This window comes from Trichechus manatus, unplaced genomic scaffold (genome assembly GCF_000243295.1).
Source record: "Trichechus manatus latirostris isolate Lorelei unplaced genomic scaffold, TriManLat1.0 scaffold00069, whole genome shotgun sequence".
Taxonomy (NCBI): domain Eukaryota; kingdom Metazoa; phylum Chordata; class Mammalia; order Sirenia; family Trichechidae; genus Trichechus; species Trichechus manatus.
Genome location: NW_004444005.1, coordinates 1,881,955 through 1,905,967, shown reverse-complemented (window position 1 = coordinate 1,905,967; position 24,013 = coordinate 1,881,955). Strand labels below are relative to the sequence as shown.

Below are 24,013 nucleotides of genomic sequence, written 5' to 3'. Positions count from 1 at the left end.
CCCGATTGTCGCCCACCCCTGCCTCAGGCGAACTTTCCCCATGCCGCATCAACAACGGGGGCTGCCAGGACCTGTGTCTGCTCACCCACCAAGGCCACGTCAACTGCTCCTGCCGAGGAGGCCGCATCCTGCAGGAAGACTTCACCTGCCGGGGTGAGGCGGGCTGGCGGGGACCCTGGCACTGGGCGCTCTCCTCCCAGACTCTCTGATAGCTCAGCCCTATCCCCCACAGCCTTTTACTGAGGAGAAATAGGATGACCTCAGTCCTGGTGGGGTGGGTGAAGGCACCGGGGCCCCAGCACTTAGGCTCACGATGCTCCCTTCCTCACCCCCAGCGGTGAATTCCTCATGCCGAGCCCAAGACGAGTTCGAGTGTGCCAATGGGGAGTGCATCAGCTTCAGCCTGACCTGCGACGGCGTCTCCCACTGCAAGGACAAGTCCGACGAGAAGCCCTCCTACTGCAGTAAGGAGCCCACCCTAGCCCCTGCCATCCCAGAGCCATGGCCCTGCTCCCTAAGCCCCTCGTCCCCAGAGTCACCAGCTTCAGCCCCCACAGGGTGGAGCATGGGAGTGAGAGGAGCAAAAACACGGTCTAACCCTGTGGCCCGTGAGTAAGCTCGTTAGCCCACGCCAGGCTCATCGCAGGGACTGACAAATGCTCGTCAAGGGAGTAAACGCATGGTGTCTCACTGGAGGCAGTCTCTTCTCTGTGCCCTCTGCTGACTGGTGGCTCACCCCCCTGCGCAGACTCACGCCGCTGCAAGAAGACTTTCCGCCAGTGCAGCAATGGGCGCTGTGTGTCCAACCTGCTGTGGTGCAATGGGGTGGACGACTGCGGGGACAGCTCTGACGAGATCCCCTGCAACAGTGAGTGGACGCTGCTGGCACACTGTGCCCTGGGCCTCAGACCTCTCGTTTGAGCCCGTACTCCGGCCCTGTGTCCTGAGCCTCTCCCCCACCACACCCTTGCCAAGCTCTTGTCCCCAGACCCCAGGGGCTCTGGTTCGGGGCACCTTTATAATGGCCCAGGGCAGGTGCTTTGGCCACTCCTGGCCCCAAGGGGAGGCCTCTGGCTGATGGCCCTGACGGGTGCTGTTCTAGAGACAGCCTGTAGTGTGGGCGAATTCCGCTGCCGAGACGGGACCTGCATCGGGAACTCCAGCCGCTGCAACCAGTTTGTGGACTGTGAGGATGCCTCCGATGAGATGAACTGCAGTGAGTGATACTCGCCTTCCCATCTCTCCTGGGCTCTGCAGCCCAGCTCGCTCCCCTGCTCCTCCCACACTTCTGCTCCTGTCCTGGTTCCTGTCTGCCTTGCTCTGGCCCCACCCTGTCCCTGTCATTGGGCTTTTCTGCCCTGGGATCCAGGGAGGGTGTGGAGGGCTCCACAGCGCCCCACCATGGGCAACTTCGTGGCAGGCACCCCTGTCTGAAACACACAAAAGTACTGTGTGGGCCAGCAGCTCCCCTGGGGGTGGATTTTGGGGGAGCCAGGTATCACCCCTTACCGCACCCCCCCAGGTGCCACCGACTGCAGCAGCTACTTCCGCCTGGGGGTGAAGGGGGTGCTCTTCCAGCCCTGCGAGCGGACCTCCCTCTGCTATGCCCCAAGCTGGGTATGCGATGGCGCCAACGACTGCGGTGACTACAGTGACGAGCGTGACTGCCCAGGTCTGGCCAGTGGGCAGGTGTGCAGTGGGCGGCGGGCCCCAAAGGTGGAAATTCCCTTACGCCTTCCCTCGGCCCCCAGGTGTGAAGCGCCCCAGGTGCCCCTTGAATTACTTCGCCTGCCCCAGTGGGCGCTGCATCCCCATGAGCTGGACGTGTGACAAGGAGGACGACTGTGAGCACGGCGAGGATGAGACCCACTGCAGTGAGTGACCACCAGCACCCACCACCCCAGTGAGGAGCCCAGAGGACCCTGTAGTGGGGGTGGAGGGGTTCACCAGAGCCACGGGGACCCTGTCCAGGCCCCGCCTCTTCATCCCCTCCTTGGAGAAGGGCGCACAAGGACCTTCACACTCCAGACCCTGGGCTCAGAATGGGGGACCATTTCTCTTGTTCTTACTGAGCCCCCAAAAAGAGGAGGACCATGGTATCTCTCCCATCTTTCCCTGGCATTTGTCTGCCCAGCTGAGTGTCCATCACTTCTCTTCTCTTCCCCGTTAACTATGGTTTCCAACTGTTCCAGACAAGTTCTGCTCGGAGGCCCAGTTTGAGTGCCAGAACCATCGCTGTATCTCCAAGCAGTGGCTGTGTGATGGCAGCGATGACTGTGGGGACGGCTCAGACGAGGCAGCTCACTGTGGTGAGAGATGGCACAGACACACACACACACACCCTCCTGCACAGGGCACGGCACAGCGGGGTGGACATCATCACAGCTGCCCAGCTGGGGTGGGGGAGGGCAGGCAGCAGGAACCCCCTCCTGAGTCTCTCAGTGGGTCCTGTTTCCCCCCACAGAAGGCAAGACGTGCGGCCCCTCTTCCTTCTCCTGCCCTGGCACCCACGTGTGCGTGCCTGAGCGATGGCTCTGTGACGGGGACAAGGACTGTGCTGATGGTGCCGATGAGAGCATTGCAGCTGGCTGCTGTGAGTGGCAGGGGCCACGAGGATTGGGGGTGGGCAGCAAATGGCCACAGACTCACTTTGCAGATGAGGAAACTGAGGGTGAAGGAGAGGAAGTGGATTTAGTGAGGGTCACACAGCAGTTGGTAGCAGAACCACATCTACAACCCAGGTGTCCAGACTCCCCATCCATACTGCTCTCATTCTGCCAGGAGCCAGGGGCAAGTTAGCAGCTGAGGGCCGGGAGAGGCAGGGGACAGGGGAACGAGTGCTGGGGCCAGGCTGAGGGCTATGCCCGCCTCTGCCCACAGTGTACAACAGCACCTGCGACGGCCGTGAGTTCATGTGTCAGAACCGCCAGTGCATCCCCAAGCACTTCGTGTGCGACCATGACCGTGACTGTGCGGATGGCTCTGACGAGTCCCCGGAGTGTGGTGAGCCCCCGGGCTGCCTGGGAGGCAGGGCCTACCTACACGGTACATGGGCTGTGCCCAGGGTACCCACTTCACCAGCCCCCTCCTTCCCCAGAGTACCCGACCTGCGGCCCCAATGAATTCCGCTGCGCCAACGGGCGCTGTCTGAGCTCCCGCCAGTGGGAGTGCGACGGTGAAAATGACTGTCATGACCAGAGCGACGAGGCTCCCAAGAACCCACATTGCACCAGCTCAGGTGGGCCCCACGCGGCTCCCCTGCCCACTCTCGCCCCTTCCTCCCCATTCCCAGACTGCCCACAGCCCTGCTAACCTGCCACCTCTGTCCCCCAGAGCACAAATGCAACGCCTCCTCCCAGTTTCTGTGCAGCAGCGGGCGCTGCGTGGCCGAGGCGCTGCTTTGCGACGGGCAGGATGACTGCGGCGACGGCTCGGACGAGCGCGGCTGCCACATCAACGAGTGTCTCAGCCGCAAGCTCAGTGGCTGCAGCCAGGACTGTGAAGACCTCAAGATTGGCTTCAAGGTGTGCCCAGCTCTGAAGTGGGCAACTCCACATCCCCTGGCCTGGCAGGAACTCCTTTCTCCACTCCCTCATTCATTCATTCACTCATTCATCCATTCCATTAGCAAGTGTTCATTCACAGCACCTACTCTGTGCCAGGCAGTGTTCTAGGCTCTGGGATGCAGTAGTGAGCAGAAACCTCTGCTTGGTTGGATGCTGCATCTGTCTGGAAGGTAGAGCCAAGAGGATTTGCTGTCAGATGGGATGTGGGTGTGAGAGAAAGGGGAGTGCAGATGTCAAGTAGGCACCAGACATACATTCTGGAGTTCAAGGGTGAGGTCCTGACCGCGGATGGAAATCTGGGCATCATCACCATCAAGATGGTGTCCAAATGCATAAGCCTGGATAAGGTCACCTGGGAGTGAGTGTAGCAGAGAGGAGGTCCAAGGCCTGGCCCTGGGGCTCACCAACACTGAGAGATCAGGGTGATGTGGGGACCGGCAAAGGAGCCGCCGCTGAGGTGGGAGGAGAGTCAAGTGAGGAAGGCCCTTCAAGGAAGAGAGGGTGATCAGCTCTATCAGATGATGCCCCGGGCCGCATGGAATGAGGCCTGAGCCTCCTTCTCTGGGTAGAGAAATATGGAGACCATTGGTGGCCTCAGAGAGTGGTTTCAGTGGGGGTGAGAGCCAGCCTGCTGGATGAGTTGATTGGGTTGGTTTCTCCCTCTCCTCTAAGCCCAGAGAGCTCAGACTAGGTAATTGCTCCCCAACTCCCCCTCATGCCACCCCCAGGTCTCCCTAATTATTAGGAAGTCCCCCTTATGTCTGACCTCCCTTAGACTGATGCTCCCTCCCTCAACATGGCTGAGCTTCCCTCTCAGAGCCAGCTATCCAGGGTGGACGGAGTTGGAGCCCCAAGGGGTTTCTGACCCCAGGTTTGCAGGGTGTGAGGCCCGCAGCTTTCAGGGAGTGGTGCTCCCCACCACCCAGACCCTTGCACCACCCCAGCCCCAGGCTCTCTCTGCTCACAGTGCCGCTGCCGCCCCGGCTTCCGGCTGAAGGACGACGGCCGGACATGTGCTGATGTGGACGAGTGCAGCACAACCTTCCCCTGCAGCCAGCGCTGCATCAACACCCACGGCAGCTACAAGTGTCTGTGCGTGGAGGGCTATGCCCCCCGCGGTGGCCACCCCCACAGCTGCAAAGCTGTGACTGGTACGACGGACACTTGGAGGGGGTGGGGAGGACTAGAAATACCCCAGCCAGGCGCTGAGCCCAGGATCCTCTGTCTCCAGACGAGGAGCCGTTTCTGATCTTCGCCAACCGGTACTACCTGCGCAAGCTCAACCTGGATGGTTCCAACTACACGCTGCTCAAGCAGGTACCACAGCCAGGCCCTCCTCACCCCCAGCCCGTCTCCCCAGGTCAGCTGAGAGGCCCTTCCTCACCCAGTACCACCTTCCCCGTTCTCCCCACCGGGCCCATGAGCATCAGCCCCTATTGAGTCATCCAGCCCTCCAAGCTCTCTCCCCAGAGACAAACGGGTCCCCTGCTGCCACACCCAGCATCTTCCACTACCCCCGTTGTTCATCCAGGGCCTGAACAACGCTGTCGCCCTGGACTTTGACTACCGAGAGCAGATGATATACTGGACAGATGTGACCACCCAGGGCAGCATGATCCGCAGGATGCACCTTAACGGGAGCAATGTGCAGGTGACAAATGGGGGGCCCAGAGTCCAGCCCTCAAGCACCCCAGCCCAGATGGCCTTGTGTTTAAGGTCATCTCCCCTTCTCCCCACCTTCCTAAAAAGCTGATTTCTTTCTTCCCCCTTCCCCCACCAAGTCATTGCTTGATTCTGCTTGTTCTAGCTTCTCCCTCTTCTCCAAGCCCAAAGAGCGCAGACTAGGCAATCCCTCCCGTCTTCCCTCGTGCCATCCCAGGTCTCCCTAGTCATCAGGAAGTCCCCCCTTATGTCTGACCTCCCTTAGACCAGTGCTCCCAGCCACTGTGGGCTTGCTCTGTCCTATAGGGGACTGGGGTCTCTTCTGAGCACCTACTTAGTGTGAGGCACAGGCTGGGCACTTTACACCCAGTGTCTTTCCAGCAACACTGGGAGAAGGAGCCCGATCCCACCTTACACATGGGGAAAGCTGAGTGCCCTACCCAGGTCACCCAGGGCTCTTACTTCCCTCCCCCTGCCTGTAGGTGCTGCACCGGACAGGCCTCAGCAACCCCGACGGGCTGGCTGTGGACTGGGTGGGCGGCAACCTGTACTGGTGTGACAAAGGCCGGGACACCATCGAAGTATCCAAGCTCAATGGAGCCTATCGGACGGTGCTAGTCAGCTCTGGCCTCCGTGAGCCCAGGGCTCTGGTGGTCGACGTACAGAATGGGTATGTGGGCAAAGAGGGTTGGCAGAGCCCCTGAAAGCAGGCAGTCCACTCATGTGGACTGATGGCAGGCCCTCTCAGGGCTCACTGCCTGCCCACCTTCCAGGTACCTGTACTGGACAGACTGGGGTGACCACTCCCTGATTGGCCGGATTGGCATGGATGGGTCCAGCCGCAGCGTCATTGTGGACACCAAGATCACATGGCCCAATGGCCTGACGCTGGACTACGTCACTGAGCGCATCTACTGGGCTGATGCCCGTGAGGACTACATTGAGTTTGCCAGCCTGGATGGCTCCAATCGCCATGTCGGTCAGTGTGCCAGTGGGGCCACCCGGGCTAGTAGACTGGCGGTCTGAAGCTACAGGGCATCAGGCCTTCCCATGTATAGTCCCGGATGATGGGGGGGAAGAGATGGAAACTGGGGTTGGGGAACTCCAGCCCTCCCTCACTTCCTGGTAGGAAGCCATAAAGTATCATAGAGCATGACCCTCTGTTGGACAGTCCCGGATCTGAATGCCAGCTCTGCCACTTCTTAGCTCTGCAATGGTGGGAAGCCACTTAGCCATCTGGAATCACGCCCACCTCCCAGGGTTGTTGTGAGACCCGGTAGGTAGGCATCCAGCAGGTCCTCGGCACTGACCAGCCATGCCATTTTCCCACTGCTCGCAGTGCTGAGCCAGGACATCCCGCACATCTTCGCACTGACCCTGTTTGAGGATTATGTCTACTGGACCGACTGGGAGACAAAGTCCATCAACCGTGCCCACAAGACCACAGGCGCCAACAAGACGCTCCTCATCAGCACCCTGCACCGGCCCATGGACTTGCATGTCTTCCACGCCCTGCGCCAGCCAGACGGTAAGCAGGGCAGAAGTGAGGGCAGTCGGAGGGTGGGGCGGCACAAGGGACCTCTGGAGTGGGGCAGGGACCCAGCCCTAGCAGTTAGGATACCCACAGTCTCATCGCTTCCCCAGCACTGACTGAACACTACCAGCCAGGTACTGGGAGACTCAGGGAGGGGGCAGACGGGATGGTCTAGCCCTTGAGAGGCTGCAGCCCAGCCTGGGTCCAGCCCTGGAGTTGGAGCAGTGAGACCCTGAAGCCCATCAAGCAGGCCTAAAGAGAAGGACGGCTCTGGGCCCACCCACCAAGGCAGGCCCGGAAGGCAGGCTGAGGGACAGCAGAGCTGAGGCCTGGTGGTGGGTTCCTTAGGCCTGGCCGGCCCTGATCCTGTGACCTTGAGGGAGTCCTCTCCTGTCTGCCTTCAGCTTCCTCCTGAAGGAGGCAGGATTTAGACCCACCCAGCTCTGCCCAGGATAGTGGGTGGGGCAGCCCTTTGGAAGACCAGACAATGTGTTACCGTGAATGCTTCCCTCTCTTGGCCAGAGGCCAGCGGCTCAGCGAGCAGTAGTCCCTAGATGGGCCTAGTCGGCCACCCTTCAACCACTTTTCCTCTGGCAGTGCCCAATCACCCCTGCAAGGTCAACAATGGTGGCTGCAGCAACCTGTGCCTGCTGTCCCCTGGGGGTGGCCACAAATGTGCCTGCCCCACCAATTTCTACCTGGGCGGTGATGGGCGCACCTGTGTGTCCAACTGCACAGCAAGCCAGGTGAGGGCTCTCCCTCTCCACGCGTTCACCAGCACCCCATCCCCCCGGTCCCCACACCAGTACCCCACTTCTTCCTCAGAGCCCAACGCCTGCTCGAATAGCCTCACGCATCTGGTTTTTCCACACTAACACCCCCACATTTCTTGCCTACCTCTTGTCTCCCCACAGCAATACTTTTACACCTATCTCCTCACACAAACACCCCCACACCCTAACCCTGCCCCTTCCTCACCAATACCCCCAACCCTTTCCTCCACACACCCATCATACCCAACCTTCCATCCAGCCCAACCACCCCCCAAAACACTCGGACCATACTACCTGTTTGAAACATCCCAGCCCCTCAAAAGAAAACCTTCTGAGTTCCCCAGACCCCCACCAACCCCTCTTGCCCCCACCTGCCCTCCAGTTTGTGTGCAAGAACGACAAGTGCATCCCCTTCTGGTGGAAGTGTGACACTGAAGACGACTGTGGGGACCATTCGGATGAGCCCCCCGACTGTCGTGAGTGCCCGGGGCAGGGGTGGCAGGAGGGGCCTCACGGGCTGTGTCTGGGTAGCCTGACTCCAGAGGGGCCACAGCTGTGGTGCTCAGGGCGGAGGCTGGTCGTGCCCATCCGGGCCCTTCTGATGCCCCGCTCTCTTCCCCGGCAGCCGAGTTCAAGTGCCGCCCAGGACAGTTCCAGTGCTCCACAGGCATCTGCACAAACCCTGCCTTCATCTGTGATGGGGACAATGACTGCCAGGACAACAGTGATGAGGCCAACTGCGGTAAAGGGCTGCCCCTACTCCCTGTGCCGCCCCCCCCCGCCTGAATTTGGGGGTTTCGTATTGCACTCCGAGGGCTTCCTGCTGCTCGAAGCCCTGAACCTGCACCTCGGCTCCTTGCCCCTTCATCCTCACAGCCACTGTTAGTTACCCTGGCCTCCTCCCCTCCTCGCCCACAGATATCCACGTCTGCTTGCCCAGCCAGTTCAAGTGCACCAACACCAACCGCTGCATTCCTGGCATCTTCCGCTGCAACGGGCAGGACAACTGTGGAGACGGGGAGGATGAGAGGGACTGCCGTGAGTGCCCAAGGCTGGGAGCCAGGAACTGGGTGCAGAGGGTGGGCGTGGAAGCACGAGTCACATTGAAATCTCCCCACTGCTGCTTCGAGAGGCCTTTGCTGCTCTACAGCAGCAGTGTTAGATGGGCAGCATAAATTATATTGGGTGTAACGTGGTTTGCTCATAAAATCATCATGCTTGATATAGAGGTGTGCAAATCCAGAAAACAAAAAGCCTAACAATCGGAGGGACGATGGGGCGGGGGTGGGTGGGCAGGAATAAATTGTTCCTTCTTCCAGAGAAATGGCGGGAGGCATCACAGGCAGGTCCTCATTCTCTCCCCCACACCCACACCCCCACCCCCTGCAGCCGAGGTGACCTGTGCCCCCAACCAGTTCCAGTGCTCCATCACCAAGCGCTGCATCCCCCGCGTCTGGGTCTGCGACCGAGACAATGACTGTGTGGATGGCAGCGACGAGCCTGCCAATTGCAGTGAGTTGCCTGGTGTTCCTGGGGTGCGGAGCGCACGTGCCTCCACAGTGCCTGCTCCTCCCACCACCCCCATACCTGGGAGCCCATGTTCCCCCCATATAACCCCTCAGGGGCCACTCCCACCCACTCCCCTACCTCATGGCACACTCCAGAAAGGAGCGTCCCCTCACACTGACCCCACCCCTTGCAGCCCAGATGACCTGCGGAGTGGATGAATTCCGCTGCAAGGACTCGGGCCGCTGTATCCCGGCGCGCTGGAAGTGTGACGGGGAGGACGACTGTGGGGATGGCTCGGATGAGCCCAAGGAAGAGTGTGGTGAGCAGGGCTGCCCAGCACCCTGCCAGAGGGAGGCAGTCTGCTTGGGTCGGGGGGTAGCATCCAGGGACTGCAGGGGGAGGTCGGGCACTGACCCTGGCTATCTCTCATGGCCCTGGGACCAGGCTTCCTGTGCCCACCGGAGGACTGGCACAGGGAGGTTTCTCCCATGTCCCCCTGTGCCCACCACCTCCTGTCTGATTCCCCTGGCCCTGGCCCCGCTAGCACCTCATTGGCACATACCTGTTGCAGAATCTTCCCTACCTGTCCCATGGGATCTGTTAATCCTTTCCCACAGCAGCTCCCCCACTCACTCATGTCCCTCCTCCCCCATAATCTCCTGTAGACCCCACACCTCAGAACGCTGCCTGGGCTCCCCATAGCTGACCGTTCTCAGGCTGGAATGCCCACCTCACCCTGCTGGTCCTGACCACCCCTGTCATCCTCATCACACCTGCCGGAGACCTAATGTCTGCCCCCCCCACCCCGCCGCTGACTGCCCCGCGTTTGCCCCCATCTTGTCACCCTAGACGAGCGTACCTGTGAGCCATACCAGTTCCGCTGCAAGAACAACCGCTGTGTGCCAGGCCGATGGCAGTGTGATTACGACAATGACTGTGGGGACAACTCTGACGAGGAGAGCTGCAGTATGTGCCCCAACCCGCCCAGCGGGGCGCCCTTCCCCAAGAGACCTTGGGCTCCTCCCTCCTCAACACCCCTGCCCCTCCCGCCAGCAGGCTGTGCTAGGCCAGGTGTCCGCCTCCCAGGGCAGGGGGTCCGGCCCCTCCCTTCTCACCCCACCCCACTCCATGTTGTGTATTTGAGTTTGTGCCATTTCACCTCATCTCATGTTTCTCTCCATTTTCACACTGTCCTCTCGGGGTTGCAGAGGTAGGTGTCTCTGATGTGCCCCTGCTCCCATCACCCCCTGCCTATGCCCCAGAGCCCACCCGCCCCCGTGCTGTGCCTCTGCCCATCGTCCTTTAGTGGACGTGCTGTGCCTCTCCCCAAACCCTGGTCTTGTCTCAGCCATCCTGTCCCTTCCCTCCTTCCCCACACACAGTCTGTCCAGGGACTCGTGCCCTCTCTCTGTGTCTGTCCCCAGAGGGGTGAATGTGGGCACCCTCTGTGCCTGGCTGTCCTGTGAGAGCAGCCGGTTGGCCCTGCCCAGGATTGGTTGGGCATCCTGGTCCTGAGACTCCTCCGCTGTGGCCTGCGGGGACCGGGCCTTGGGCTTGGGAGTATCACTCTGCTCCGGGCTGAGATGCCCCAGAGGCTGATCCCTATGCCCACCCTCCTGGGGCCATCTCTCCCCTGTCCTTCCCCAGCTCCCCGTCCCTGCTCCGAGAGTGAGTTCTCTTGTGCCAATGGCCGCTGCATCGCTGGACGCTGGAAATGCGATGGTGATCATGACTGCGCGGATGGCTCAGATGAGGTGGGGAGGGAGACCGGAAGGAAGAAGGAATTGGTCTTGGAAGAGAGGGCAGGGTCCCCGGGGTGCCCAGATCTGACCAGGCTGCCTGCTTCTGTGCCCACAGAAAGACTGCACTCCTCGCTGTGACATGGACCAGTTCCAGTGCAAGAGTGGCCACTGCATCCCCCTGCGCTGGCGCTGTGATGCTGATGCTGACTGCATGGACGGCAGTGATGAGGAAGCCTGCAGCACTGGCGGTGAGCCCCTCCCGCTTGGCCCGCCCGCATCCCCCTCCCCATCATATGGCTCCATCATTCACTCATTCTTTCTTTCCTAGATCCATTGTGCATCCCACAAATATTTACTGAGCGCATACCATGTGCCAGGCATCACCCTAGACATGGTGCTTGCAGCAGTAAGCGAGGCACAGGGCCACTGGGGACATCTGTGCAGGCTGTGCCCTACACAAGGGCACCTAGTAGAGGGGGTCATCAGGGCTAAAATCCAGCAGAAGCAGCCTGGGGGGCTGTGTCCATCCAGGCCCCACCAATTCCCACAAGGTGGTGAGCTGCCCTGATAAGCAAAGTCCCTGCTCACTCTCCTTCCTGGGCCAGTGAGGCCATCCCTGGCTGACCTGCCTGGGCTGGACAGCCTGGAGAGAGGCTGGGTGTGGAGCAGGGGCCGCACCAGGCAGGGCAGACAGCCCAGGGCCCTGCTGCAGGCACCAGTGAGACAGCCCTCTGAACTCTCTGCACATTCTTTCCCTGAGGTGCCTCTGTTTCTCCCCTGAACACCAGAGGAGGCAGTTCTGTCCCACTGCCCATCTGGCAGAAATTAGGAGACCGGGGCCCAATCCTGCTGTGCCACTGCTTGCCTGGTGACCCTGCTGGGCCACCCACGGAGCCCAGGGGCAATCTCTAAGTTGCACCCTTACCCCTCAGTCTAAGCGCCCAGAGGCATCTCTAAGTTGCACACACCCCCACCCCAATTTCGAGATGAGTAGATGTTGGTAGCAGCAACTTGTCGGTAGAACTACCTTCCCCTTACCCTCTGTTGTCCAGCTGCCTCAGTCAGGAGCCTTTCATATTTGTGGCGCCTCAAAATGCCATTTCATGCCTTGTCTGGAGCCCCCTTGGACTTGCACCCGGGGACAAGTGGCCCGTCTGGACCTTCCCCCTGCCCCCTCGATTTGCCTCTGGCCGCCCATCCCCACACTGGAGGTCAAGATCTGCACGAGATCCTGCCGCCAGCAGCCTTGGGTTCACGGGCTTACCCTTCCATCTTTGCTGTGCTTGCGCCCAGTGCGGACCTGCCCCTTGGACGAGTTCCAGTGCAACAACACTCTGTGCAAGCCACTGGCCTGGAAGTGCGATGGCGAGGACGACTGTGGGGACAACTCAGATGAGAACCCTGAGGAGTGCGGTGAGACCCCCGGATGGGGCGGGGCTCACGGGTGGGGCGGGGCGGGGCGGGGCTCACGGGCTTCCCAGCGCTGGGGCGGGGTTAGTGGTCGCTGGAGCAGGCTGATTATGGCTCTGTCTCCTGCCACCCGCAGCCCAGTTCCTGTGCCCTCCCAACCGGCCCTTCCGTTGCAAGAACGATCGCGTCTGCCTGTGGATCGGGCGCCAGTGTGACGGCACGGACAACTGCGGGGATGGGACTGATGAGGAGGACTGTGGTGAGCAGGGGCCAGTGGAAGGGAACCTGGAGAGCCTGTAACGGGGGCGCTGAGCGGATCGTGGTCGTGGGCCAAGATGGAGTTGTGTAGGGGGAGGGAACTCACCCAGGAAGGGGCGGATCCCTTGCTGGGATCCTGGGGGCACTTTCTTGGGCGGGAGAAGCCCCTGGGGAAGGTGCCCCAGGCTTCCTGATGGCCTGGTCTTGGAGGTGGGGAACTGGGAATCTGAAGGTTTAACCAGCTCCCCCTGCAAGTTTAACAGACAGCGAGGTTTGGGACCCACCAGTGTTTGTGACTGACTGTTTGGGGGTCCCTGTGGGAGGAGGATTCGGGGTGGGTGAATGCCCAGGATCTGAAGCCCCCACCCTCCCCAGAGCCCCCCACGGCCCAGACCCCCCACTGCAAGGACAAGAAAGAGTTCCTGTGCCAAAACCAGCGCTGCCTCTCCTCCTCGCTGCGCTGCAACATGTTCGATGACTGTGGGGACGGCTCAGATGAGGAGGGCTGCAGCATCGGTAAAGCCGGGCTTGCCAGTCAGCAGTGGGGGGCTGGGAGGGCCAAGGACCCAAGCCAGACCTCAGGTGGCTCAGGGGAAAGGGACCCACTCTCTGTCCCCCACAGACCCCAAGCTGACCAGCTGCGCTGCCAATGCCAGCATCTGTGGGGATGAGGCACGCTGCGTGCGGACTGAGAAAGCCGCATACTGCGCCTGCCGCCCAGGCTTCCACACCGTGCCAGGCCAGCCGGGATGCCAGGGTAGGAAGGCAGGACCAAGAGGGGGCAGGTGGAAAGCCTAGCCTCGAGACACCCCGTGACCCTTCCCTGTAACCCCCAGACATCAACGAGTGCCTGCGCTTTGGCACCTGCTCACAGCTCTGCAACAACACCAAGGGTGGCCACCTCTGCAGCTGCGCACGGAACTTCATGAAGACACACAATACCTGCAAGGCCGAAGGTACAGGAGAGGCCAGGAAGGGTGGGGCTGGACAACACTCAGGATGTGAAGTGGGGCAGACCTGGATGGCATGTTTTCCTCCACACACCCCTGCCCACACCTGAAACCCCAGACGCACAGGTGCAGCATCCCGTCCACCTGCTCCTGAGCACAGTGCTGGTGCCATGCAGGCAGAGGGCACAGTCCTGGGGCTGACTCACCTGAAAAAGTTCGGGGGGAGTGGGATGGAGGCAGCACCCATCCATCCCACACATGCCTCCACACGTATTACTCCCAGGACACGAGCACACACAGACACACATTGGCACATGCACACAGTCACATGTACCCACTGCATATTCCCCACTTGTTTTGACACATACCTGACACAGATACACATACGCGTCTGCACACATTCCAGGCAGGCCAGTGTGTATACATGCGCACCCATGTGCAGTTATAGCCCCACTGCACATACCCAAGTGCACACACATGCCTGTGTACCACCACACACCACGGTGGTGCTGAGCATAAGTCATGAGAAGGCAGTAGTCTGTGGGACTGGCAGCAGGGATGGCTTCCTGGAGGAGCTGGTCACACTAGATCAGCTCAAGGGAGGGGAGGAGGAAGGAGGTTCGGCGGATAGAGGCTAGAGCCCTGGAGTCTGGCACCGAGGTGGGATGAGCACAGGCTTCTGGCTGGAGCTGACACTGAGTAGGAGAGAAGATGTCGTTAGTATGAAAGGGCTGGGCTGGGCTGGGAGTCACAGCCCAGGTGCCCTCCTCCCAGCACCAGGCCCAGCTTCCTGTCCCGCCTCTCACTCCCATCTGACCTCTAGCCTCTTGCCCCTTCAGGCTCCGAGTACCAGGTCCTATATATCGCTGATGACAATGAGATCCGCAGCCTGTTCCCCGGGCACCCCAACTCTGCTTACGAGCAGGCCTTCCAGGGCGACGAGAGCGTCCGCATCGATGCCATGGATGTCCATGTCAAGGCTGGTCGTGTCTATTGGACCAACTGGCACACGGGCACCATCTCCTACCGCAGCCTTCCACCTGCTGCGCCACCTACCACTTCCAACCGCCACCGACGGCAGATTGACCGTGGTGTCACCCACCTCAACGTGAGTATCCAGCCAGGGCAGGGTGTGCCCATAGGCACAGAGTGGGTGGGAGGGCTCCAGAGAGCAGATGGTTCTGAGCAAAGTTTGAGAAGAGCAGTGGAAGGGGTTAAAGGGGAAGACTCTCTTTGGAGGGCAAGGGGCAAAATTAGGGTGGTGCTCGGAGGCACGGATGACACATAGACTGAGTAGTAAGAATTACCAGTTCTTGGCTCTGCCACACTGCAGCCCAACCTTAAATACTGCAGGAGGTGACTGGGCACAATGATGCCTTTGGCATCAGAGCCGGGTTCAATTCCCAACCCTCTCTGCGGCTACCCACTGTGCAAATCTTGGACAACTTATTGACTTCTTTGGGCCTCACTTTGTTCATCAGTAAAATGGGTTAATAATACTTACCTCCTAGGCTTTTATGGGGTTACTATGAATCAGAATTGACTCGACAGAAATGAGGTTTTCTTTTGGTTAGGCTTTTAGTGAGGATTAACTGACGTAACATGTAAAAGCTCCAAGTCTGGCACATAAGAGCCAACCGATAGGTGTCAGTTTAATCTCTTTGAAGCCAGGAGACTGGTTGTCAGTCTGGGTGGCCTCTAGCAGGGACAGGCTTGGCAGAATGGGTTCGGGCGGAGGATAACAGGCAGGGAGATACAAGGTGACGGTCTTGAACCTGTGCTCTCCTTTCAGATCTCAGGTCTGAAGATGCCGAGGGGCATCGCCATCGACTGGGTGGCTGGGAATGTGTACTGGACTGACTCAGGCCGAGATGTGATTGAAGTGGCACAAATGAAGGGCGAGAACCGCAAGACGCTCATCTCGGGCATGATTGATGAGCCCCACGCCATCGTGGTGGACCCACTGAGGGGGTGTGCAAGAGTCCTGGGGGGAGACACCTGGACTGGTGTTTGGAAATCCCTGGGATGGCGGCAGGTGCCCCACGTTCACAGAAAGGCATTGCCCTTCCCCTCCCAGATTAGCCTGAGGCCAGGATCCTCCTCAGGCCCTCTCATCTTCCAGGCTGGCCTGACGCTGCCTTTGCCCACAATGCCTACTCGGGAGGGACCTCCATGTGGCTGCTGCCATGGGCAGCCAAGGCCTGGGCTTCTCCATGCTCCAGGGCAGCTCTGCCCACTCAGGCAACTCCAGATCAGCATATTGTGGTCTTAGAGTAAACGATTCTGCACCTGCTCGGGAAGCTGACTCCCCTTGGTTCTTTCTGTAGAAGGAGGGCAAAACACCCCCAGCCAATGCCCAGCAGACCCTGTGCCCAGGCTAGGATGCTGGTGTCTGACCCTGGGCTGCCTCCCTGGTAGGCTGCAGGTCCCACCTACACTCACCCCTTTTCCCTTCCCAGCACTATGTACTGGTCAGACTGGGGGAACCACCCCAAGATTGAGACAGCAGCCATGGATGGAACCCTGCGAGAGACACTGGTACAGGACAACATCCAGTGGCCCACAGGTCCGTGGGGACAGGGGGTGTGTTAGGGGGCAGGTGTGCTGAGCCCAGCCCTGCTGAGGTCACACAAAAGCTAGGGCAGGGGGGCTTGGACTGGGAAGGGACAGATGGGTTGCAAAGACTTTCCAGGAGAGGTGATTGGGAGTGATCTTGCTAACAGGATGACGCTGGCCCAGGCGTTGAGGCAGTGCTGCTTTCTACCCCCAGGCTGGGGTGGGAGAGGCTGGGCCCTCACCATGAAGCTCTCTTCCCCCACACCCCGACAGGCCTGGCAGTGGATTACCACAACGAGCGGCTGTACTGGGCAGATGCCAAGCTCTCTGTCATCGGCAGCATCCGGCTCAATGGCACAGACCCCATCGTGGCTGCTGACAGCAAACGAGGTCAGAGCCAGGCAGCAGCCTTGGCCCCCAGCCCTGCCCTCAGGCCTCCCACCTCCCCACTGAGCCCAAAGGCCTCACCCAGTGCCTTCCATTCCTCATCAGCCTGGCCCCTCGACAATCTTGCAGGGCCTTCCAGGCCTCTCCCAGCTGGACCCCCACCCTGCCCTGTACCAACCCATAGGCCTGAGGTCTAGCCTGACCCTCTGACCCACTTGTCCATTCATTCATTCTACCAATGAGTACTGAGCTGCACGGAAGCAGCAGAGGCAGCAGTAGGAACTCAATAGATGTGGGAGAAGGAGCAGAAGGCAGCTCTGACCCAGAAGTCTGGGGATAATGGAACTTTCTGCCAGTAGTGAGCACAGGAGGATGAGAGGTTGGAGGCCTCTGGTTTTGGACATGTTGAGTTTGAGGTGCCTGTGGGCCGCTGGGGCCGAGGTCCCGAAGAGTGATAGCGCCTGGGTGCCCACCGCTTTCCCATCTGACTTTACCTCCTCCCCAGGCCTAAGTCACCCTTTCAGCATCGATGTCTTTGAGGATTACATCTATGGCGTCACCTACATCAATAATCGTGTCTTCAAAATCCATAAGTTTGGACACAGCCCCTTGGTCAACCTAACAGGGGGCCTGAGCCATGCCTCTGATGTGGTCCTGTACCATCAGCACAAGCAGCCTGAAGGTGGGGGGAGAGGGAGAGCTCAGGTGGGGGAAGGGAGGCGCTGGGGTTCAAAGCTGTGGCCATGGGTCCTGGTAGGGAGGGGAGGGTTCCAGGTCTCTAGGGCTCAGGGAAGGCCCTGCTCAGCAGCCTCCTGCCCCTGCCCAAACCTGCAGTAACCAACCCCTGTGACCGCAAGAAGTGTGAGTGGCTCTGCCTGCTGAGCCCCAGCGGGCCTGTCTGCACCTGCCCCAATGGGAAGCGTCTGGACAATGGCACCTGTGTGGCTGTGCCCTCACCAACACCCTCACCAGATGGTATGGCCATGCCCTTCCCCAGCATCCCATCCCATAGCTCACAACTCTCCTCCTTGTGGCCCCTGAACCTCCCACCCCTGTCTCCCACCCTTTTCCCTCTGTTCCCTGGCTCGGCCCCCTGACGGGTCCTTCCTGCAGCTCCCCGGCCTGGAACCTGTAACCTGCAGTGCTTCAACGGGGGCAGCTGCTTCCTCAATGCACGGAGGCAACCCAAGTGCCGCTGCCAACCCCGCTACACTGGTGACAAGTGTGAGCTGGACCAGTGCTGGGAGTACTGTCGCAACGGGGGCACGTGCGCTGCCTCCCCCTCCGGTATGCCTCCTGCCCTCCTGCCAGGACGTTGCCCCTTGGCCCCACCTCAGGCTGACCTCCAGCCCTGTCCTACCTTGCTTCACCTCTGTTTCACCTCACGCCCCTCTCCATAACCCCATTGCCCTGTCCCTCTCAGCCTCCTGCCCAGGCCCTCCCAGCCCTGTTCCTCTGCAATAGGGCTGGGAGGCTCATGGGCCGTAATCCCACTCACACATCCTCTCCCGCCAGGCATGCCCACGTGCCGGTGCCCCACGGGCTTCACGGGCCCCAAATGCACCCAGCAGGTGTGCGCGGGCTACTGTGCCAACAACAGCACCTGCTCTGTCAACCAGGGCAACCAGCCCCAGTGCCGATGCCTCCCTGGCTTCCTGGGTGACCGCTGCCAGTACCGTGAGTGAGCCATCCCAGGCCCCAGGGAAGGGAGCGAGGGGAGCTGGGGAGCCCAGAGCCTTAGGGTAGTGGGCCTGGGACCCACCGGGGTGAGGTCAGGGGAGGAGGCCATGCACAGCTCAGCCGTGCTGAAGCTGCTGGTGCTTCCCTGAGGAGATGCTGGCATACTTCCCCTGAGGTAGTGAGCCCCCTGGCATTAGGATTATTCAAGAAAAAGCAGGGCCGAAAAAAAAAGAAAAAAAGCAGTGCCGTGTCAGGATACTCAGGGAAGTCCTTGTACCCTGGAGCTTTTGACATGGGGGCAGCAGGGGGCTGAGGGAGGAGGTGGGAGCCACCGCAGGACCTAGAAGTGCCATCACGTGCCCAGCTCCCCACCACCACCTCTGGAGCACCTTCCTGAGGGTAGGACTTGAGGCACCTCCTCCCCACCCCCACCACAGGGCAGTGCTCTGGCTACTGTGAGAATTTTGGCACGTGCCAGATGGCTGCTGATGGCTCCCGGCAGTGCCGCTGCACCGCCTACTTCGAGGGACCAAGGTGCGAGGTGAACAAGTGCAGCCGCTGCCTTGAGGGAACCTGTGTGGTCAACAAGCAGAGTGGGGACGTGACCTGCAAGTGAGTGGGCTCTGCCTGCACGGTCCTGCCCGCCTGGGCCCGCCCGGGTCCTGCCCCCCCCAGTCCTGCCCACCACAGACCCCACCAGCAGCCCCAGCCCGTCTCTGACTCCTTCCTGCAGCTGCTCTGATGGCCGAGTGGCCCCCAGCTGTCTGACCTGCGTTGGCCACTGCAGCAATGGCGGTTCCTGCACCATGAACAGCAAAATGATGCCTGAGTGCCAGTGAGTTGGCCTGAGCCTTGCCCAGGCACCGATCATCCCTCCCTCCCTCCCTCACATCTGGGCAGGGGCACTGTCAGGACCCTGTGGCCCCACCCAGCTTCTCCTGAGCAATGGTCCTGTCTGCTCAGCTCTGCCCCTCCTGTCTGCAGGTGCCCACCCCACATGACAGGCCCCCGGTGTGAGGAGCAGGTCGTCAGCCAGCAACAGCCTGGACGTAGGTGGCCCGGGGGAGGGGACAGGCAGGGTTGCCAGGCCCTGGAGCAGGGGAGTTTCCTGCTTTCTGTTTTCTTGGGCCTTTCTGACTCAGTTTCCCACCTTTTCCTTGCAGACATGGCCTCCATCCTTATCCCTCTGCTGCTGCTGTTGCTGCTGCTTCTGGTGGCTGGAGTGGTATTCTGGTACAAGCGGCGCATCCGAGGGTGAGTCATGGGGGGTTTGGAACATTCTGGTCATTATTTTACCATCCCAGCCTTACCTCCCTAGAGCCCCTGCCCCCTTATACGCCTGCCTCTCCCCAGGGCTAAGGGCTTCCAACACCAGCGGATGACCAACGGGGCCATGAACGTGGAGATTGGGAACCCCACCTATAAGATGTATGAGGGCGGGGAACCCGATGATGTAGGGGGCCTACTGGATGCTGACTTCGCCCTGGATCCTGACAAGGTGGGCTGGGAGGACAGAGGAGGAGGCTCCCAGGGCAGAGCCAAGAGGCATGGGTGGCGGGGTGCCTAAGGGTGTTGGGCTGGGTGATGGTGTGGAAGGGGGGGGTGGGGTGCCCCAAAACCCCACCTGAACCCTCTGTTGCCCCACAGCCAACCAACTTCACCAACCCCGTGTACGCCACACTCTACATGGGTGGCCACGGCAGCCGCCACTCTCTGGCCAGCACGGATGAGAAGCGAGAGCTCCTGGGCCGGGGCCCTGAGGACGAGATAGGGGACCCCTTGGCATAGGGCCCTGCCCTATTGGACTTCCCCCAGAGAGCCTCTTGTCCCCTGCCACAGACAAGTCCTTCATTGAGCCCCCCCGCCCCCAGCCAGCCCTTCCCCGGCCCTGCCGGATGTATAAATGTAAAAATGAAGGAATTACTTTTTATATGTGAGTGAGCAAGCGAGCACAGTATTATCTCTTTCCGTTCTCCTCCTTCCTGCCTGCTCCTCAGCAGCACCCCCAATGCTGCCTTTGGGGAGGGGGCAGGGGAGGCTCTGGGGGTTCCTTCAGCTTAAAGCTGGGAGGGGACCCTCCTCCCACCTTCCCACCAAAATGCACCCCCACTGGGAGAGCTGGTGGTGCTGCCTTCCCCTCCCTGTACAAGACACTTTGTCAATGCTCTCCCTTCTGGGCCCTGCACCCACTCCCTGAGGGCTGATTCTGGTGGGGAGGACTTCGCTGCCCCTGTCTGGAAGATTTGGCTCTGGCTGAGGCAGGAAGGAAAGGAGGGAGTTTTTTAGTTTTTCTTGGGGGGAAGCCACCCCAAGCCCCAGTCCCCACACCGGGGGCACCTCTGAGATGGCCACAATCAACACCCCTGCCAGACAGCACCACCCCCCTTAGTGCCCCCACCACAGCTCCCAGGCTGGAGGCTTTCTTTGGTAAACAGTTCCCAGCCTCCCCTTCACTGGGGACTGAGGAGGAGGTGGGACGCAGCAAGGAAGGGCAAGCGGGCAGCCCCGTTTGGGGACATGAACGTTTTAATAATTTTTGCTGAATTCCTTTACAACTAAATAACACAGATATTGTTATAAATAAAATTGTAAAAAAAGAAAAATGCCATTTGTGTCTTCCTGTGAGTGTGAGACTCAGAGCTGTGGCTGTTCTTTCCTGTTTCAGCCACCAGAGGGTGCCTGCTCTGGGCTAGAGGCCAGCTTGAGAGGCTGCTTTCCAAGGGGCCTTTCTTCCCAGCTCCCTCCTTCTCCATCTTGCTGTAGCAGGGGGAGGGGGTGGCACTGGACTTGGTGAAGACTTGCTTCTCCTGGCTGTGTGACCTTGAGCTAGTGATTTCACTTCTCTGGACCTTGTGTTCCTCCTGGCTCTAGGACACTAACTCCAAGGTCTATTCCTTTGCATTGTCACTTCTATGGGACAACATTGCTCCCCTCCCCCACTCAAAATTATCTCCCACACTGAGAAATCCCACCATAAAAAAGGAATATATTGGGGTCATGAAGGCTTTCTAACCCTTCAAGGTGGTTCCAAACAGCTCTCTGCCTGAGTCTGCTCAAAGCACTCACTAACTGTCCTGCATACTTCATGGAGACTAATAAATCAGAAGCCAAGAGTGGAACCCTGGATTCAGAAGAAGGGGGACCCCTGGGGTGAAGGAGAGCTCTGAGAAGACCAGTTTGCCAGGCCCCACTGGGCACCGACAGACCCAGTTTACCAATCACTGTAGACTTTCCAGGGGTTGACAGGGAAGGACAGCCACAAAGAGGCCCTAAGTCTACTTCAACCCCTGCCCAGAGAAGGGAACCTCTTGCAGAAGGTCACACAGCTCTACAATGAACAGGACTGAAAGACAGGACTAGAGGCCCACTCACCCCTCAACAGTAAATATGAGCTCAAGGAAGGCAGCTAAAGAGCCTGCACCCAATCCCCAAGAGGAGCGCTGCCTTTCCTTCCACCTTCCTCACTGGGCCAACTTCCCAAGTCTATTCTTCACTGATGTCCTCCTCCTTTGGGTAAGCTATGGGTCTAGGCACCTCCAGAAACAAGAGCCCTCCTCTTTGCTCTTAGCCCTGAGACCCCATCTCCAAGCTCAGGGTCCAAGCCAGCTCTGAGACCTTCCCCTGCCTTCCAAATCTCCCCAAAGTGACCCTGCTGGGAATAGGAGCGTCCTTGTTGAACACTGAGAAAGAGGCTTATGCCCCCCTCTGACCACCAGGTGGCATCTGCACTCCTGCATCACTGAGCATCCTGCAGCCCAGCAAGGGCCCCCACCTCAACACACACTAATTATGCACCTGCAGGTGGACCCCAGCCCAGCCCCTCACTTTCTCCCTTCAGGCTATTCTGCCATACCCCCTTCACCCAGCACCTGTCTGCTTCCCATCACCACCAGCCCCACTCACCCCCTTGCTCTGCCAGCCACACATCTGGCGCCCCCCGGGGAGCCACTGATCTGTCGCTTCAAGATCCTGGGCAGAGTGAAGGGCCCCCAGCTGCGGCTTGGAACACACACCCCTCCCGTTAGCATCCTCCCTCTGCCTGCCAGGAGGACCCATTGGGAGAGGATCCGCCAGGAGGCAATACTCAAACACTCCCCATCAGCAAGGGAAGAGGGGGCTTGAGACAGAGATGAAGAAGAGACAGGGGAAGAACCAGAGACAGAGGCTGAAACAGAGAGAGGGAGAGACACAAAGATGGAGATATTACAGAGGTCAAAGACCCAGAGTGGGGTGTGTGTGTGTGTGTGTGTGTGTGTGTGTGTGGAGAAAGAAGGGAGTGACCTGAGACTAGCAAAAAGAGGAGGAATGGGGTGGGTTGGGACTACAGAAGCTCAGGACCCTAGAAAGGGACTTCTGTCCTGGGCAGCCCAGGCTTGGGCATGTCCACTGCCCCCACCCACTGCGTAGCAGCCCTTGGGCTTGAGCTCTGGGCTCAGGATTCTGACTGGGGTCTTCTGGCCTTGAGTCTGGCCACTCCTGCCCCTTCCTGCCTCTCTCCTCTCTGGCCCTCCTGCACTCAGCTTCCTGCTCCTGGCTTCTGTCTCTGTGTCTGCCTCGTCGTCTCAACATCCCTGTCCTTTCCCTGACCCTACTTCTGTGTCTGTTACATCCCTGTCTATCTGTTTCTTTGTATGTGCTTCCATGTATGTGTCTGCATCAGCTTGTCTTTTGGACTGTCAGTCACAGAGCACGCCTGTGTGTGGGGGTCTCAGTGTATGAGTCCATCTCCGTCTGTCTGTGGATGTTTGTCTCTCCTCCAAGGTGGGGGGTGGGGGGGGCTCTGTGAGTACTGGCTGGGTGAGTCACTCTTGGTACAAATGTGCATTTGTCTCTCTGTGTGTGCTCCTGTGTGTGTATAAACCAAAGATGTCTATCTGTGTGTGTTGATGTGCTTCTAGGTGTGCACCTGTCTGTGTGTGTGAACGTGTGGTCTCTGTGTGTGACTGTGAGTCTTTCGCTCTGCCTGTGAGTGTGTGCGCTCACCTCTATGGTGTGACTGCTCTGTAAATGCATCTGTGTGCATGTCTGGTGTGTGTTTGTGTCTCCAGGTGTGCGCCTGTCTCTCGCTGTCTAGGTGTTGGTCATACCACAGCCTCAGCGCTAGAAACAGCTGACAGCTGAAGGCTGCCCAGGCGGGAGAGAGAGAGAGACTGGGGTGGGGGGTGGGGTGGAGGGAGCCGAGGAACAAATGGAGTAGAGGATGGGGACAGAGACAGGACTGGGGAAGGGAACAGAGGCAAGGACAGTGACGGACAGGGAAAGGGACAAGGAGAGAGAGGACCGATGGTGAAAGATGGGACAGTGGGAAGGAAGGGACAGAGACTGCACCAAGAGGCCGAGCAGGCGGCGCTGAGGGGGACTTCCTGCCCATCTCACCACCCCCACTCCCGCCCAGGGGAGCGCTGGCAAGCGCGGGGGTCAGCGGTGGGAGAGAAGATAAAGGTGGACGAGCCGTCTAGCGGAGGGGTCCTGAGACCGCGAAGGTGCCGTGGGGCGGAGGCGGGGGCGGCGGGAGCAGTTTGTCAGCCCTATTGACAGACGTGATGGGGTTTCCGTCCGTGATCAATGATTCTCATCTCCGGGCCGAATGAGCCTCGGGGCTCCCATCCATCCCCGTCAGCGCCGACCGGCAGCAACCGCCCGTGGCCCCGCCCGCCCTCACCTCCGCCCTGCCCTGCTCTGCCCCAGGCCCCACCTTGGCCTGGAGCATAGAAAGGGCCCGAAGCATCGAGGGACCCCAGTCTCGTGGACTACCGTGCCTCGCCGGGCTGCATCTCCAATGTGCCCCTCTTCGGATGTACGGTCCCGCAGCTTCCAGCCCCACACCCAGCCCATTGCCTTCCGGGCGGAGACCCAGCCTCTCGGGTGCAAAGTCTGTGAGCCCCTCGAAGCCCTCCGTTTCGCACCTGGGCCGGGGGCGTGTCTGGGGCGTGTCGGGTGAAAGTCACCTTCGGTGCCCCCAGCTGGGCGGGAGGGGGCGCGCGGG

At 60.0% G+C, this 24,013-nt stretch overlaps 1 protein-coding gene across 1 annotated transcript in view; it reads left to right on the top strand.

Annotated features, from left to right (window-relative positions):
* The window catches only part of LRP1 (LDL receptor related protein 1), an 83,883-nt gene extending 63,292 nt beyond the window's left edge, over window positions 1–20,591 (top strand). Inside the window, exons 45-89 of the mRNA XM_004379896.2 lie at window positions 28–153; window positions 336–464; window positions 749–868; window positions 1,103–1,216; window positions 1,523–1,672; window positions 1,752–1,874; window positions 2,193–2,309; window positions 2,465–2,593; window positions 2,881–3,003; window positions 3,098–3,238; window positions 3,334–3,524; window positions 4,534–4,717; window positions 4,798–4,883; window positions 5,098–5,217; window positions 5,711–5,898; window positions 6,002–6,207; window positions 6,568–6,756; window positions 7,360–7,508; window positions 7,918–8,011; window positions 8,161–8,277; window positions 8,454–8,573; window positions 8,925–9,047; window positions 9,238–9,363; window positions 9,894–10,010; window positions 10,692–10,798; window positions 10,902–11,034; window positions 12,080–12,199; window positions 12,333–12,455; window positions 12,830–12,970; window positions 13,077–13,211; window positions 13,291–13,410; window positions 14,244–14,512; window positions 15,197–15,375; window positions 15,864–15,970; window positions 16,234–16,350; window positions 16,853–17,029; window positions 17,182–17,322; window positions 17,461–17,634; window positions 17,863–18,024; window positions 18,465–18,639; window positions 18,761–18,862; window positions 19,012–19,076; window positions 19,191–19,281; window positions 19,381–19,525; window positions 19,675–20,591. Coding sequence (XP_004379953.1) covers window positions 28–153; window positions 336–464; window positions 749–868; window positions 1,103–1,216; window positions 1,523–1,672; window positions 1,752–1,874; window positions 2,193–2,309; window positions 2,465–2,593; window positions 2,881–3,003; window positions 3,098–3,238; window positions 3,334–3,524; window positions 4,534–4,717; window positions 4,798–4,883; window positions 5,098–5,217; window positions 5,711–5,898; window positions 6,002–6,207; window positions 6,568–6,756; window positions 7,360–7,508; window positions 7,918–8,011; window positions 8,161–8,277; window positions 8,454–8,573; window positions 8,925–9,047; window positions 9,238–9,363; window positions 9,894–10,010; window positions 10,692–10,798; window positions 10,902–11,034; window positions 12,080–12,199; window positions 12,333–12,455; window positions 12,830–12,970; window positions 13,077–13,211; window positions 13,291–13,410; window positions 14,244–14,512; window positions 15,197–15,375; window positions 15,864–15,970; window positions 16,234–16,350; window positions 16,853–17,029; window positions 17,182–17,322; window positions 17,461–17,634; window positions 17,863–18,024; window positions 18,465–18,639; window positions 18,761–18,862; window positions 19,012–19,076; window positions 19,191–19,281; window positions 19,381–19,525; window positions 19,675–19,815 — 6,206 coding nt within the window. The 3' untranslated portion in view covers window positions 19,816–20,591. The remainder of the gene's footprint in view (window positions 1–27; window positions 154–335; window positions 465–748; window positions 869–1,102; window positions 1,217–1,522; window positions 1,673–1,751; window positions 1,875–2,192; window positions 2,310–2,464; window positions 2,594–2,880; window positions 3,004–3,097; window positions 3,239–3,333; window positions 3,525–4,533; window positions 4,718–4,797; window positions 4,884–5,097; window positions 5,218–5,710; window positions 5,899–6,001; window positions 6,208–6,567; window positions 6,757–7,359; window positions 7,509–7,917; window positions 8,012–8,160; window positions 8,278–8,453; window positions 8,574–8,924; window positions 9,048–9,237; window positions 9,364–9,893; window positions 10,011–10,691; window positions 10,799–10,901; window positions 11,035–12,079; window positions 12,200–12,332; window positions 12,456–12,829; window positions 12,971–13,076; window positions 13,212–13,290; window positions 13,411–14,243; window positions 14,513–15,196; window positions 15,376–15,863; window positions 15,971–16,233; window positions 16,351–16,852; window positions 17,030–17,181; window positions 17,323–17,460; window positions 17,635–17,862; window positions 18,025–18,464; window positions 18,640–18,760; window positions 18,863–19,011; window positions 19,077–19,190; window positions 19,282–19,380; window positions 19,526–19,674) is intronic.
* The last annotated feature ends 3,422 nt before the right edge of the window (window positions 20,592–24,013 follow it).